The sequence below is a fragment of the Sander vitreus genome, chromosome 5, assembly GCF_031162955.1.
Source record: "Sander vitreus isolate 19-12246 chromosome 5, sanVit1, whole genome shotgun sequence".
Lineage (NCBI taxonomy): Eukaryota > Metazoa > Chordata > Actinopteri > Perciformes > Percidae > Sander > Sander vitreus.
Window position 1 is genome coordinate 6,089,816 of NC_135859.1, and position 16,012 is coordinate 6,105,827.

Genomic DNA, 16,012 nt, shown 5'->3' on the forward strand with positions numbered 1-16,012 from the left:
CAAAATGATCAGTAAAGCCATTTTAGCTCTATTTAACAAGCAGGTCATTATCTGGTTGAGTCTAAATATCAGTATGAATAACAGCGACCCCTGGTGGTCCAATCATGGTATGTACTTAAGTAAAGCGTGCATTGGCACGTTTTACGTTGGTGTCGCCCCTGGAACAAACAAATGTCAAAATAGCCTTCATTTCAGGTCCGACACTGACATATTAATACCACTGCAGACAAGTGATTAAAATAAATTTTATTTTGAGAAAACATATTTGGTTAAACTCACTTAAGGTAGGCCTCTCAGTCCTCTCAGGGAGTTGCAGTGAGACTAAATATATGTATTGATTAAATCATTTTGGCATAATATTCACTTTACTTTCAGTTTCACATTTACAGCTCAAAAGGCCACTTAATACACTTTACATGACTGTCAACGAGGGACATCAATAAACACACACTACAAACAACAAATATACTTGTTTACACTCTCGTCAAAACATACCACAAAATTAAAAGCATTCCTGGTGGCGGCATACCACAGAGCATATCTTAAAATGCTAAAATGTTCACTTTTGCCTAGAGATCCTTCCGATCCTGATGAAAGGGAAGGTCTAAAAGCTTTCAAGTTGAAAAGCATGTTAATTTACAAAAGAAAACAAATTTTTAAAAATCCTTTTTGGCATGCCTCCAAAGTAAAGGCATTTTAAAATTTTCATTATTGAAGGAAAGTGCCTTGTTTTCATCCTGGTATTGATTTTATAACTCTTACAATATGATGATTTAGCAATTGCTAATGTAGTTCCTTAGTACTTTATTTTACTTGTATGAACTCTGGCTCACAGAAAGTGTTTAACAGTTTGATATGTGGATGCAGAGCTTCAAACTTGCCATGTTTTGCTTGTGCCGTCACTGTGCAGACTCTAATCTCTTGGCAGGCGATGTCCTTTTCTCCTTTTGAAAGCCTGGACAGGGTGATGACTGTGTGTTACTTCACAACTTGTATGTTACAGTCCGAGAGAGAGAGAGAGCGAGCGAGCGAGCGAGAGCGAGAGAGATCTGAAAATGCCCACCTGAATCTGTAAGCGTTAGCTGATTTAATTCTTCCTCCAGCTGCTCAGCGGTAATATCCAGGTGTGTGTAAGGTACCGCAGGCAGAGAACTGAGCAGGTCAGTACCAGGGAAGCCCGGCTCCCCAGAGGGTCGCAGACCTTTTGTTGGAACTTCAGGTAAACCGGAGACGGAATCCGGCTTCGACTCGTCCAACAAAGATTTCAGTTCCTCCTCCAACTCATCTATGTCTGCATCTACAAAAAAAAAAAAAACATGACAAACTTAGACCTCCTTGATATTCACATATACGATGCATCAAAGACGTGGCACTAACAGTATGTCATACCTGCGCTGTTCACGCCACTGGATATAGTTTGGTTGACCTCGTCTTGAGTGTCACATAACTGGTTAAATCATATAAAAAGATACATTAAGATGTTTAAATGTAAGATTCAGTCGAAGGACTAAAACATACAATGAATTGTCTTTCAATAAACAGCTACTGTACCTCCTGGATTTGATCCACGAGGCTCTCGGCACGTTCCACAGTCACATCCTTAAGAGAGAGTCTCAGGGCTGACACCCCGGCCTGATAGGCTTGAATAACCTACAAACATGTTCAGCACACACGAACAATACTGGCAACAAACTCTGCTAACTACACAAAGAAAGAGTGTTGATGTTCATTCTGCCTCTCACCGTCTTATCAGTCTGTGACTGGGCAATTCTGTCCAGGATTCCTCTGATGGACTCCAGTTTGGCAAACAAGCCGTCAGCTCTCTTTTCTACCCTTTTGCGGCCTCTTAAACACCTCAGTGCCTGTGGGTTAGACAGTGAATATTATCAACCCAGTGCTAGGACATTTGGTCGTGCACAATAAAATATATATTTTTTTCAGTTAAATGTACAAGTACCTGTGATTTCTTCCCTTCCCGGAGCAGAACCCTTGCTTCCTCTCTGCACCTGCAATTAGACAATGCAAAGCTTGTAATAATCACAAGAAACTCTGACTTTCAGAACTATTAAAAAGCAATGCAGTCGTTCTCACTATTAGTCCAATACCTGTAAAAAAAGATGGCTGAAACATCGAGTTGCACACATAGTACTAGTTATTTTACAACGGGAGCAAGTTGAAAATCACATACGTACATGTAATTGTCTAAAATAACAGTACTATCTTCTTTGTCATCAATCATTACTAATTCTATGTCTAATTTAAGTTCATATTATGAGTTGATGTACTTGTCAGCCTCAAGGCCAAGTTTCTCCACCCGCTCCTCCAGCAGCTTCTCACTGCGCTGAAGCTGGTAAATCCCCATATCCACATCGCTGACGAGGGAAACTTGAGCTTGCCCAGCCTGACAAAACTTGACAATCTGTAAAGAAGACACATGAAGACAGTTGAAACATAAAACATTACACAAGCATTCATAGGACAAACTATCTCTGAACATGCTGAAAGATAGGGATGTCCTGATCGGATCAGAGCCGATACCGGCATTTTTAACTGATCGGGGCTCGGCAGTCACTCCGATCACCTTACTTCGATCACTTACGTCAGTAAGTTCTACACCATAATAAGCAGAAGTGGATTTTGTGAGGGTTTTACCAAAATGCTATACGTTAAACGGGGACTACTCTCTACCACCACCAGTGTGTAGCACCCACCTGGGTGATGCACGGCAGCCTTGCGACGCCAGAAGCTCACCACACATCAGCTCGGTAGAGAGTTTGAATAAGCTAAGTTTGTTTACCTTCTCGCCGTCGTGCAATGAAACCGTCACTTGCTTGTCCCTCTGCAGCTGCAGCAGAGCCATGCACAGGGTGCTCTCATCAGCGCAGACATCGGAGGAGAGAGTACACAGCTCTTGAAATGACAGGATGGAGCGGCTCGCAAATTCACTGCCCCGGTACATCTTGAGTAATTCCGCTGCTTTCTCCTAGAAAACAAAACATTACTGAACTTTATATCTAGCAATAACCTTAATTGTCTGACTGAAATACCAGAGATAAGGGAAAGAGAAACCACTCAGCATGGTTGCAAGTTGAAATTAGATCAAAGTACACGTGGCGGTACAGTACTCCACACACTAGTTTGCATGATTCAGTTTTATTCAGATGCATACTATATTTTATTTAGAGAATTCATTTGTGTGTAGTGTTGTACTGTACATCTGTTGCAAAAACTGAAGGATGATTAATATATGGGAACTTCTGATAAATGTAATGCACAGCACGTTACTGCAATAAGTATATTTAAAATGCAAAAAACAGGAAAAAAACACTGAGTTAAACAAACCTTCACTAGTTCAATGACAACAAAAGACTCCTCCAAATGCACCTGGCTGCTTCCCAGAAGAGTGGAGAAGGTCCATTTCAGAGGCTTTACCAGCAGCAGGCCAACACCCCAGGATAGCCAGCCACAGTCCACATTGGCAGCAAACTCTGACTCCCTCTGGATCTTCCCACATCTGGCACGTTATAATACGAGCGATGTAACGTTAGTAACCAGATTGACTCAGAGACATTTCGTTAATTGTTAGTAGTGACAGCGCTGACACAATAGCAGTAGACGTTACCTGGCCATGGACTGGATGACAGTCGCCAAGCCCAGCGGTGATTTTTCTTTCCTCCTAAAGGTCTTGTTCAGCTCCTGCAGACTGACACACACAGTGCCTCGGTCCCTGCAGCCTTTGAGAATCAGAGCCGTCCAGAAGTCCATCTTACTGTCCCAGTCCGTCGTGTTGACATCTCGGTTCTCATTGAAGTCCGAGAACATAAAATTCATCCGCTCGTCGTCGTCCCATTCGGGCGGTAAGGTCATTTCTGTGGCGTTAGACATTTACAATACCGAAGTCTAAACTTTAGCTTAACCTGTTTACCGACTTGCTTGTTATGCTAAACAGACAACCCACGCTAACGTTAGCTAGCGTAACGCTACATAGACAACGTTAACGTGAGCTAGCTAGCTATTTACGTTAGGTTAGCACCACTTGCTCTCACTCTTTCCGGGAAACAAATAATATCACTGTAGCGTTAACGTCATGTAAGATACAATATCGTCTGTCGAGGGAAAATTCTAAGCAGTGGTTCGCATGTCGCTGCCAGTTGTCAAAGCAAAGCCCTCACTTCACCATGATGCATTAACATTTGGCTAACACGACCTAACGTTTCATATATCAACAACAACATATGGTCGCGCGAGTTTTACAGTTCAGGACCCTCCGAAAAAGCGGTGATATCTGCTCAAAAAGCAAATGCTCTAACTCCACCCGCGTAGACACCCTGAACAACAAACCAAGCGCCTTACGAACCTCTATGTTACGAACACACAATTTGGGCACTTTATAAGCATCCCTGCAACATATAACAGTAGTTGTGTTTTGGGGTTATTGTGGTTTTTAAAAAGCAATTCTAACCACATAACACAGGACACAGGACCTTTAAGGGGCCATAAATTGGATTTAATCATACCCACTTGCCACCCACCCTTCCATGTGCAAATGGCCACAGCAACAATTAAATACAGTTTGTGACTGTACATACACAGAAACATAGGAAATTATTAGAACTTTTTATAACTTAAATATACATTATCTGATCTTGTTATTGCTCCCCAATTTTTGCATAACACTTCTCAAATTGGTTATTAGTTATAATCACCAAGATTGCTATAGTGCCCCCAATTTTTCAATTCCAATTTCTCTCATTACCCTCGTCCCCAAAACATCCCACTGTTGGGGGATTTGGGAACTATAACAAAGTTTAAGAATCATATTTAAAAATTTTAATTCTGAAGAGCAATAGGTTCACATTTTCAGTTAATTTTGGGGCCCCTCACTTAGTTTGCTCATGCCTCTCTGATCCCAATTATTGCAGAATGAACATTAAATCCAAAACAAATTTGAAGGTATCTCATATATAAAGATAAACATAATCAAGGATTTCAAAGTAGGCTATTTAAATGGTGAGTATTGCTTGTTTTACATAGTTATATCATTTCTTACCGTGTCATGCAAAATGCTACACAAATAGACTACACTGTGCAACTTACGAAACTTTCATAGTTTTTCATAGTCAGTTACAATATCTAGTCTCATCCAGTGAATAATTCAGTCGATGCACATGCACATACTTTTCACATTATTAAAGTGCAGTATACAATACAGTATAGTACTTTTGAAAAAGAATTGGCCTAAACATATGGTTGGCAGAACAGAAGCAGTATGCGGCAATGACATGACACTTATGTTGGCATGTTACCGATGCTGTGTATTATCACATTATTTCATTTAGATGTTAAGGGACAGTGCATAAAAATAGATGAATCATTTAATTAGTTGCCTCGCTTAAAACATCAGGTGAAACAGCAGACCTTCAGTTACATGGCTTAAACATTTTGCAGTCTTTCATTTATTTGGCACATGTTGATGAATGCTTAGACACGCCTCCTTTTCGCTCTTTTAGCGTGTCTACTTAGCACTGAGATCCACCACCAGGTGCTGGTAGGCCAGGGTGTTGCCTTTGAAGCTGGCAGCCAGCAACATGTCCTTGTTGTCGACAGATACCAAGCTGAACGCTCGCGGGGCTCTCATGTTAAGCTCCTGGAAGGGCTGAAAGCGCTGAGTGAGGTCATCCCACAGGTATACTCTGGAGAAGGAGAAATCACTTCCGAGAATGAGGTACTGACGGAGGCCCACTGTGAAAGGATACACCGCCATGGAGCCCCGCGACGGAAGAGTCTGGATCTCTACGAAACGCTGCCCTTCCCAGCGGAGGATCTTGGAGTCACCTATGAAGCGCGTGAGGCAAAGGTAAAGAACCTTCCTCACCCAGAAGTGCTTAACCATCTGCACATCCGCTAGCTCAGTGATTTGGGAGAAGAATGCAAACTGCTTCTGGCCTCGGTTCCACTGGTAAACCACGGGCGGCTGAGAGGCGCTGGAGAGGATGAGGTGAGGCTTTCCCCCAACATCAACGAACTCCACATGGGTGTCCCGGTGCCAGGGATGGAGGGACTGGTGGGTGTAGAAACCATTGCTGTTCCAGCGATAAATGCTGGTGGAACCTGCCTTTGAGCTGTCTGCTACTACGAAGTACCACTCTTCATCCAGCTGGAAGGTGTCCACGAAGTTGGGCTTCCTCACGCGAGTGGTGTCAATGTCTTGGATCTTTACAAAGCGCTGCGGGTCCTCTTCCCACCTGTGATAACATAAAGGTTGGCATAGTGTTCCTAAAGCTTTCCACAAAATAATAATACTTCTGGAAAATATGCTTATTTGCTTTCTTGCCGAGAGTTAGATGAGAAATTCAACAGGTCACTAGCTGTTTGCAAAGATTATATTGCAAGCCTTACTTGTAGATATGAGATCCACCAAAAAGTTGAGCAACAACCATGTAAAGACTGTTGCTTATCACCACTGGTTTGCAGTACACAGCAGAGCGGGCTGCAACAGACATACACAGAAGCATAAACAAGTTTTTACTAAGAGCCCCTAGTATGCTTTTTTGGATTTTTAAGTGTCTTTAAGTGTGTTATATAGTTTTTTGTGTATGTAATATATGTATAAAGTACAAAAAAAAACAACATTTCACTCCAAATGGAGCTTTCTCTCCCACAGACAGCACTTTTTCTCAACTGCCTGAAACACCTCGCCCACATTCCTGTTTGAATTTCCTCAATTAATGATTTAGAATGCCAGCCCAGTTTTTCATATGTGCGGCTCATAGGTGCTGCCTGAGCAAACACAGCTCGTCTGGTGACCAATCACGACAGAGTGGGCCAGCTAACCAATCAGAGCAGACTGGGCTTTTCGAGAAGGCGGGCCAAGAGCTGCAGCAATAGGCTGTATGAGAAACACAATGTGTTTTTTGAACATCAAAGCTATAAACCTATTCTAATAGACCCTAAGAGTACGAATATGACACTGAAAAGGAGTATAATAGGGGATCTTTAAACATAAATTGGTACAATATTTATGCTTTCATAGCCAGCAACTTACAGGTAATGTTATGAAACATCCTGAAGACCATCTCCACATGATCCCATACATACAAGGTGCAGAACCCTGAGTCAGGCTGAGCAAAGACCACAAACTGATCCTCATTGAACTCAAAGGACTCCACTGACACAGAGTGGAAAGGGAAGGTTTCATAAACAGCAAAATCTATGGGAAGACAACGCAGAATTAGAATACTTCTACAAGCAAAACAAGAAGTCGCCACCAAAAATGTTCGAAAGAGAGAAGGTGAAACCTGCGCTGATGCAGTTGAAGTCTCGAGGTGCGAGGTCGTGGATTCTGCGTCCCTGGAATTCAAAGGGGCTGGCACAGTAGATAGCAGGAACAGAAGTGTTGGTCTTCTCCATCCAGTCCACCAGCCATTTGATTTTACAGTCGCAGCGGAAAGAGTTCCCCCGCAGGTCTCTGAGTAACAGATAGGGGAGAGAGTCAGTTTATATCTCAAATGGCTCAAACATAAATCTTCCAAACCTAACAGGAAGGAAGGAAGAACACAGACACAAGTGTTTTTGTGCAGCAGTATGGTTTGACTGAGATACAAACCACAGACTCGATCCAGACAGTTCTGCCGACGAGTGTGGTAGTCCACTAAAACCCTCAGGGAGCACCAGCAAACCAGTGTTTTGTAGCGACAGATTGTTAAGGTCAAAGCTCTCAGGTTGTCAAACCCTGTTTTTATTTTAGTGAAGGCACACTTACAAATCTGTGAGGATGTCTAGATGTTTGAAGAGATCTCTTGGCAGCTGCTGCAGGTTGTTGTTTGAGAGAGATCTGATTTAAAAAACAAACAAACACAAGACAGTTATTATGTCTTGCTTGTATAGTATGTAATTGCTAGATAAATCCCTGCTCTTTTGGAGTCTTTTTCAAATGTTGTGGTTTTCAAATGTATTGTAATCTATTGTGCAAAGTGACAAATGTTAGACAGGGTTTCTCCCATCTTATTAGCTCAACAAAATACTTACAGATGAGTCAGGGATTTGAGTCCTCTGAGGGTATACTTTGAGAGAGCCTGGATGTCATTGTTCTCAATGAACCTGAGGAGAGAACAAACCACTCACATACTGTACATACATGTCACACAGTGAAGACAACCTCTGGGATTCAGCCACAGTATTATAGGATGTCATGCTTGTTCGCAGAGCACAATAGGAGTGTGACTGTAAGCCGCAATTATGTCAGTAATAGCACAGTCTGCATCTAGTGGATTTATAATCAAAAGGTTACGGCTTATCTGTTTTGAGAAATGAGTCTGGGTTGACAACAAATGAATGGTGGTATGACTGCAAAGAAAAAGTAAAAAAACGGAATGACTCGTGGTAAAAGCTAATTTCATGCCTTTGAATCATGTGATAAAAATCTAGACACAGAGTGCAGCGAGTATTACAAAGGTCTGTGTGTCAGCATCATTCGATCCCGTCCGGACTACGTTTTGTCTATTGATAGTCGAGGACAAACAGCATGTGCAGACTCTTTGGAGGTGGCTGGATATAAAAGTGTGACTTTATTAGCATTCGCAGCAGGTAGCGACGGTATTGGCAGTGATGCAGAGAGGCCTGATGGCTGGCCTGCCGCCAAAGCCACACAGCAAGCAGCCTGAGGCATGGCCATACACAGAGCCATCAGCTAACTACTTTCTAAAGCCTATCAATTCACAGAATGGCATATTCAGCTTTATCACACTACAGAGGCTATGTGCTCGCTGTCGTAGCAGGATTTATTGTCAGTTTTACTTCTGGCATTCTTTTTGGCATACTGCAGTGAGTACTGAGTCCAATCCTGAAATCTTAAAGTGCAGCCTCAAGGTTAATTCTATTCACTTTGCAGAACAAATAAACCCACCTACTGTAATTACTCATTCACAAAAATAAACAATGCATGATAGAAAAGAAAGGAGTGCAAAAAAACTCTGCATTACAGCAAGTTTCAGCAACTTTTGCTTAACAATTACAGCATAGTGCTAAATGCAAAGCATGATGTCAAACTAGTAGAAGTAAAGCATATAGAGTCAAAGTCAGCAAGCTGACTCATTACACAGCAGTATTTATGTGAATTTTTGCTAACATTAGCCGATATTACCTACTGGTCCTACCAGACCAAGTAAGGTCTACAGCTAGAGCTGTAACAATTCCAAATGTTACTGTACAATTAATTGTCAAAGAAATAATTGTGATTAACATTATAATTGTCTCTTTCAGTTTTTCAAACAAATGAAAGTTTTGAATGAATCCCAGGATACATCTTTTGGTTATATCACTGTTATGTGACCCAGATAATGTAGTAACACAGCCTATAACGAAACCAAGCCTCATTATTATCATAACACATTGTATTTCTTCTTAAATGAAAATGAATCTGACAACTACCATCAACAGTCATACATACCCCTTAGGACCTTAGCTAATGTTAGCAATTAATTGCGGTTAAACAAAGAAAGAATTGCGATTACAATTACAGTATGTAATACTTTTTACAGGCCTACCTACAGCTTATGAATTTAACTTCCCATTTTTAATAGTAAGTATGTGCTACTTCTTTTTTTCAAATGTTACATAGTCTCACTTTAAAACTGTCCCTGAGCAACAGGTTTTTGTCAGTACATGTACAGTAGTATAAATTCATTTGATCAATATTTAAAAAAAAAAACAGGTGCACCAGAACAATGCAAGTTAAAAGACTGGCCAAACTCATCTTTGAAGTTCACACTTTTAAGTGAGACACTTACAGGTACTGCAGGTGAGACAGACCAGCAAAGGCATCATCAGCAATCATGGTGAATGTGTTGGAGTTTAAGAGCCTGCAAAAAGGAGGCAGTAATTATCAAGTCATAATAGATGATGTTGTACACGTTCAACTGAAGCTAGAGGGCTAAACATCTATTTTCATTGGTCTTTGGGCTAATTTAGAGATGTTTTTTAAAGAAGTGAATACAGTCTGTCACATAAAACATTCACAGTTTATAAAGCTGATCTTATGTAAACACATAGATGAATTTGGAATTTACACAAACACAAGCAGACCTGCACAAAAACACACACACACACACACACACACACGGACGTGACCACACACTCATGATTGCATCTGAGTAGATAAACGGCCCTTTGTGTGGCAGAGCAGAACTGAAGGGAGTCAGTGATTGGCAATGACACTGATACAGAGCCACTTTACTGCTATGTCACCACTGCTTTCAATAACCATTCATTTCTAGTAGCTGAAGTCACTTTCATTGTCACTGCAAAACAAAAGCTGTCTGCGTGTGCTACGATATAATGCTGTGTGAAAACATACGTGTGACACTGTGTACGTGTTGTGACTGTATTTTTAATCACTAGTGAGAGAGCTACTGAATTAAGAGTTTACTGTGTTTAAAAAGTCACGCTCACAGGAACTGCAGTAGGTGAAGGTGGGAGAAACCTCCCTCTGGGATCGTAGTAAAGGCTGCATTCACCATTGTCCTGTTCAGACAAAAAAACATCAGTTATCATCAGATGTGTGGAAAATGTCTTGTTCACAACATTGACTGTTTTTTTATTTCTTCTCTCACATGCAGTTGAAATATCAAGTAGGGCTAAATCTTTTCAAAACTAGGACACACAAGTTCTTTCTTCGCTTCTTTTCTATTCTAAAATGAGGGCACCTCCACCAGCCTGTGCTCTGGAATTCCCTTGACTTAATATTCAATCCATTGGCGATATGTCAATATTACTGGAATTGTTGGGTCTTTGTAAATTATAGACTGTGGTCTAGACCTACTCTATCTGTAAAGTGTCTCGAGATAACTCTTGTTATGAATTGATACTATGAATAAAATTGAATTGAATTGAATCTCATGAAAGGGGGCACCCTGTAACCTTCTTCTCAAAACACAACCTTCCCCCATCAAGTGTTAAGCTTTCCTTTTCATTACATGTGCTCCATTTATTGAGCATATGTCTGAAGTCTCTTCAAGATTAGATCTCTCAGAGGAGAAGCAGGTCTCCTGCAGTGAGATAGGAAATCTATTGTTGGGTTTTCTCCCTGGAGCTCGACAGGATTTCACTGCTGTGTCCCCTAAACTAAGTTCAGCATATGATACAGTAAATGGACATTGCTATTTTTATGCTGTCTGGTAAACATCTCTCTGTTAATGCAATACCTATGTTCACTTTCAGGTAATTAAAAGACAAGTAGGGATTCACGCATGATTACATAATGTAGGGTGACATCAGTGATGTAGCCATCTGTAGCAGCCTGCATATTGCTCACACTTCATACAGGTTATGAAAAGATGCTTTTGTAAAAAGCACACACACACACAAAAGTTGGACTCACAGGGAGATAATTCCAGGAGGGAAGCTCTTGGGGATAGCCTTGGTATCCACACAGAAGGCACTGTCTTTGGTGCAAGAGCAGGTCGCAGGACAGCGGGGTATCTTGGGGGCTCTCCTGGCATCTGATTCCCTCAGCAGGCAGAGACACAGACACAGAAGCCACAAGAAGATCAGCCTCGTCCATCTCTGTCCGAGCTCCAGCATCCTTCAGCAGGAGGAAAATTAAAAGCGGTGTGGTTGAGCTTCTTGAAGTTTCTCCTCAGTGGCAAGTGGCTTGTTCAGAGGCGATGGACAGCCTGCCTACAACCCCAGCAGTTCTGATTATGCTGAGCGCAGAGTTGAGCATGAGAAAGAGGGGATGGGTGGGAGAGAGAGGAATGGAGGGAGGAGGGGGAGTAAGGGCAGTCCTGTGTATCCTCGGTGGGCGTGGGTGCTCTGCAGCTTCCTTGGATCTGTGCAATCTTTCTCTTGGTCTCTCTCTCTCTCAGGAGCCGCTGCCAGAGTGCACACTGCAAGAATGACGAGCAAGGCTGATTTCTCCGCACTAGGACCTGTAGGCAGCCATGTAGCTGACAATGAATTATTTACTATCGCACATGCAGAAAACCTTAGAACAACAGCAGCAGAGAGGAAGAGAGGGGTGAGGACGCTGGGTCAGGGATGATGGAAGATTTTACTGTCATGTTCTGTGGAGCTCCTATCAGGTGTGAAGTTGTGTCGAGCTGCTGCAGTCATGAGAGCAGACAAATAAGGCATCAAGGATGCAGGGGGAAATGTGTATGCATGCATCTATGTGTCAGGGGCTGTGTGCGTGGGAGGGTGTTTGTATTCTGGCAGCTTTAAACAGCAACCAGTGCTGAGACTTTTTCAAAGCATGATGGTACTAATAAAGAAACACTATTGATGAAGCAAATTTGAATGCCAAAGACTTAACAGAATAAATGAGTGCTGTACCAGAAAAATAGCTAGATCTGGGAGTTTATTAGCATTTGTAATTTAAAGACTACTTTTTAGATGACAGAGAAGATGAGCAACACCCTTAAAGGGATGCTCCAGTGATTAAATATTGCAATTCCATTAGATTGAAGACATATAATTGTTTTCACAGGCTGACTCCTTGTGATATGTACACTCACCTAAAGGATTATTAGGAACACCTGTAAGATTTCTCATTAATGAAATTATATAATCAACCAATCACATGGCAGCTGTTTCAATGCATTTCGTCCAGGTCTAGACAATCTCCTGAACTCCAAACTTAATGTCAGAATGGGAATGAAAGGTGATCTAAGCAACTTTGAGCATGGTTGTTGGTACCAGACGGGCTGGTTTGAGTATTTCACAATCTGCTCAGTTACTGGGATTTTCATGCACAACCATTTCTAGGGTTTACAAAGAATGGTCTGAAAAAGGAAAAATATCCAGTATGCGGCAGTCCTCTGGGCGAAAATGCCTTGTTGATGCTAGAGGTCAGAGGAGAATGGGCCGACTGATTCCAGCTGATAGAAGATCAACTTTGACTCAAATAACCACTCGTTACAACTGAGGTATACAGCAAAGCATTTGTGAAGCCACAACACGAACAACCTTAAGGTGGGTGGGTTACACCAGCAGAAGACCCCACCGGGTAACACTCATCTCCACTAAAAATAGGAAAATGAGACTACAATTTGCACAAGTTCACCAAAATTGGACAGTTGAAGACTGGAAAAATGTTGCCTGGTCTGATGAGTCTCGATTTCTGTTGAGACTTTCAGATAGTAATGTCAGAATTTGGCGTAAACAGAATGAAAGCATGGATCCGTCATGCCTTGTTACCACTGGGCAAGCTGGTGGTGGTTGTGGTGGTGTAATGGTTTGGGGGATGTTTTCTTGGCACACTTTCGGCCCTTTAGTACCAATTGGGCATTGTTTAAATGCCACAGCCTACCTGAGCATTGTTCTGACCATGTCCATCCTTTTATGACCACCATGTACCCATCCTCTGATGGCTACTTCCAGCAGGATAATGCACCATGTCACAAAGCTTGAATCATTTCAAATTGGTTTCTTGAACATGACAATGAGTTCACTGTACTAAAATGGTCCCCACAGTCACCAGATCTAAACCCAATAGAACATCTTTGGGATGTGGTGGAACGGGAGCTTCGTGCCCTGGATGTGCATCCCACAAATCTCCATCAACTGCAAGATGCTATCCTATCAATATGGGCCAACATTTCTATAGAATGCTTCCAGCACTTTGTTGAATCAATGCCACGAAGAATTAAGGCAGTTCTGAAGGCGAAAGGGGGTCAAACACGGTATCAGTAGGGTGTTCCTAATAATCCTTTAGGTGAGTGTAAATCTTAAAGGTCCTGTATTGTAAAAAGTGAGAGTTTTGATTATGAAGCAGGTGAGGGGCTATATAAATACTGTGAAAGTATCATAACGCTCAATCCACAGAGAAAAGCACACAGCCCATATTCAGAAACTGGGCCTTCAAACGAGCCGTCAGGACTTCCGTACGGTTGTGATGTCACAACTATACTATAGGTCGAAAGTGCTGTTACAATGCCGTTACAGTCATTCCCCGGCTGCAATGGCGGTGCAGAGACGCCAAGGGCACAGATGCCGAAGACCCGGAAATTCTGACCAATCAGAGCAGACTGAGCTTTTCAGGAGGGGGCTTAAAGAGACAGGCGCTAAAATTGAGCGTTTCAGACAGAGTGTAAATACATGTATATTCAGACAGACAGTATGGAAATAATGTGTTTTAACATTAAAGCATGTAAAAATGTTCTAGTAAAAACCAAAAAATAGTATGTATGAACCTGAAAATGAGCATACTATGGGACCTTAAAAGGTATAATATGTTTCAACACAGCATTCAAAGATGGCGCCCCCTCCTCGGCTCAATGAGCTAGAGAGAAAGAGAGAGCAGCGGTGGTCCAGCGAGCTAGAGAGTGAATAAAAATAGGGAGCGGCGTTACCAAGAACAAGGTCATGAATTAGACCTTATTTTCTGATTGTTTCACTGCGGTGACATTCTAAAGTAAAAATAAACACACACACACACACACACACACACACACACACACACACACACACACACACACACACACACACACACCTCCCCACAACCCTGCATGAAGGTGCCACATTGCCGGATCTTTTATGAATGCAGCTTCATCCTGTCTGTGTGTGTCTGTGTGTGTTGGAAGACACACACAGACACACAGCAATGTAATAATAACCCATTTGTCATCAAATACAAATGCTTTGTAGAATACAGATGCTGAAGGGTGCCTTGTGTGTCGGTATTAAATGCTGAGGGGCATTACAAAGCGGCGGTATTTAACGACCTGGGAGTGACAAAAGGCTGCACGCGCTGTTATTGGCTGGGGGGTTACGCACCCACGTGGGGCCCAAAGGCTTTTTTGGCTTTTCCCTTTCCTTTATTGTGTTATATATTTTTTTGTGCACATTATAGGTTTACAAAGTGAGAAAGCCCAAAGTCCACCCCAAAGGGACATACCATCTCCAACAGAAAACACTGTTCACAAACTGCTCCAAACAGCTCTATTGTAGTCCAGCCTTTACTTCCGTGACGAACGTGCGTCACTTTGTAACACACGTTATAATGCTCGCCTAGCTGCTAGCATGGCACTCCCTCATGCTCTGCAACTGACAAGCTAGCAGTACTTACTGCGCATGTGCGACTCCCATCAAAGATGGAACAGAAGTGAGATGACTCACTCTGTAGCTAAAACAGAGAGCTCAACACACAGGGTGAAAAGAGGAGCTGCAGCAATGTGCAGTACGACAAAAATATGGTGTTTTCTGAAAATGAAACCACATAAACCTATTCTGGTACAACCTCTAAATACAATTATGAACCTGAAAATGAGCATAATATGAGCACTTTAATACCATTAGAAAAATAATGTGTGAGAATTAATTTCTGTTTTCTTGCCTTGTTTTCATGCACACACAACAGATAAGTAAACAGACACAAGACATGTCCCTGTGACTCAGGCTCATGCCACCAGAGGGCACTGTTGATCACAAAATAAAGTCATTCCAGGGCAGGTGACTGTTCAGGGTGGCTGAATGGCCACTGGCATGGCTGCAGCCTCTGTGCCAGTCATTACCAGCCTCCCTTACAAGGACTCTGTTGTCACAAGCAAAGAGACCCTGCAACACACTGTCTGCCCAAGTCTCAGCACATTGTTCCCAACCCAGACAGGCAGCAGGGAAACAGAATGTTGTTTTAAACATCTGATCCAAAGCAGCAGTTTTTTAAAGCAGGGGATAACTATTGAGACAATATTTAACAATGAATTGATTTAGTTTTCCCTTAAATATTCTTTCTTTCTTTCAGTCATGTTCTCTGACATAAGCTACGCAATTAAGTAAAAAGCATTTTCTTGATGGACGAAAGAGAAAAAGCTCAATGTCCTTCAGGGGCTTCATTTGAAATCTGTGAGACGTTTTCTTTGCTTTGGCACAGTTTGATGTGAAAGGGCTTCCAAAGAATCTAATATTTTTTAACAGAAATCTGTCCATCCCTCAAGTCTGTGAGGCCTCATTGCACGTAACAGACACTTTTACAGAGAGTGATTTCACATGTGAATCAGTTACAAAATTATGGGTG

At 42.0% G+C, this 16,012-nt stretch overlaps 2 protein-coding genes across 2 annotated transcripts; both read right to left on the bottom strand.

Annotated features, from left to right (window-relative positions):
- Nucleotides 1–229: 229 nt before the first annotated feature.
- chmp7 (charged multivesicular body protein 7) lies at nucleotides 230–4,252 on the bottom strand. Its single transcript, XM_078250207.1, has 10 exons — nucleotides 3,623–4,252; nucleotides 3,343–3,514; nucleotides 2,798–2,983; nucleotides 2,286–2,419; nucleotides 1,958–2,006; nucleotides 1,743–1,862; nucleotides 1,552–1,650; nucleotides 1,390–1,447; nucleotides 1,064–1,297; nucleotides 230–955 (listed from the first exon to the last, which is right to left on the bottom strand). Exons 1-10 carry the CDS (start codon nucleotides 3,883–3,885, stop codon nucleotides 900–902), a joined length of 1,371 nt encoding a protein of 456 aa, XP_078106333.1. The 5' UTR covers nucleotides 3,886–4,252; the 3' UTR covers nucleotides 230–899.
- A 284-nt stretch (nucleotides 4,253–4,536) lies between these two features.
- lgi3 (leucine-rich repeat LGI family, member 3) lies at nucleotides 4,537–12,244 on the bottom strand. The gene is made up of 9 exons (XM_078250208.1): nucleotides 11,378–12,244; nucleotides 10,450–10,521; nucleotides 9,789–9,860; nucleotides 8,029–8,100; nucleotides 7,763–7,834; nucleotides 7,299–7,468; nucleotides 7,046–7,210; nucleotides 6,400–6,490; nucleotides 4,537–6,245 (listed from the first exon to the last, which is right to left on the bottom strand). Exons 1-9 carry the CDS (start codon nucleotides 11,578–11,580, stop codon nucleotides 5,516–5,518), a joined length of 1,647 nt encoding a protein of 548 aa, XP_078106334.1. The 5' UTR covers nucleotides 11,581–12,244; the 3' UTR covers nucleotides 4,537–5,515.
- Nucleotides 12,245–16,012: the final 3,768 nt, after the last annotated feature.

What these genes read in the sequence shown, in the direction of transcription:
- lgi3 (XM_078250208.1), bottom strand. Translation starts at nt 11,580, where the DNA reads ATGCTGGAGCTCGGACAGAGATGGACGAGGCTGATCTTCTTGTGGCTT. An exon ending in CTCAAATCCCTGACTCATCT is followed by an intron (nt 7,835 to 8,028) that starts GTAAGTATTTTG and finishes TTTTTAAATCAG; the next exon opens with ATCTCTCTCAAACAACAACC. An exon ending in GGTGGATCTCATATCTACAA is followed by an intron (nt 6,246 to 6,399) that starts GTAAGGCTTGCA and finishes ATGTTATCACAG; the next exon opens with GTGGGAAGAGGACCCGCAGC.
- chmp7 (XM_078250207.1), bottom strand. Translation starts at nt 3,885, where the DNA reads ATGTCTAACGCCACAGAAATGACCTTACCGCCCGAATGGGACGACGAC. An exon ending in TCGTGGATCAAATCCAGGAG is followed by an intron (nt 1,448 to 1,551) that starts GTACAGTAGCTG and finishes TGATTTAACCAG; the next exon opens with TTATGTGACACTCAAGACGA. An exon ending in CAGTGGCGTGAACAGCGCAG is followed by an intron (nt 1,298 to 1,389) that starts GTATGACATACT and finishes TTTTTTTTGTAG; the next exon opens with ATGCAGACATAGATGAGTTG.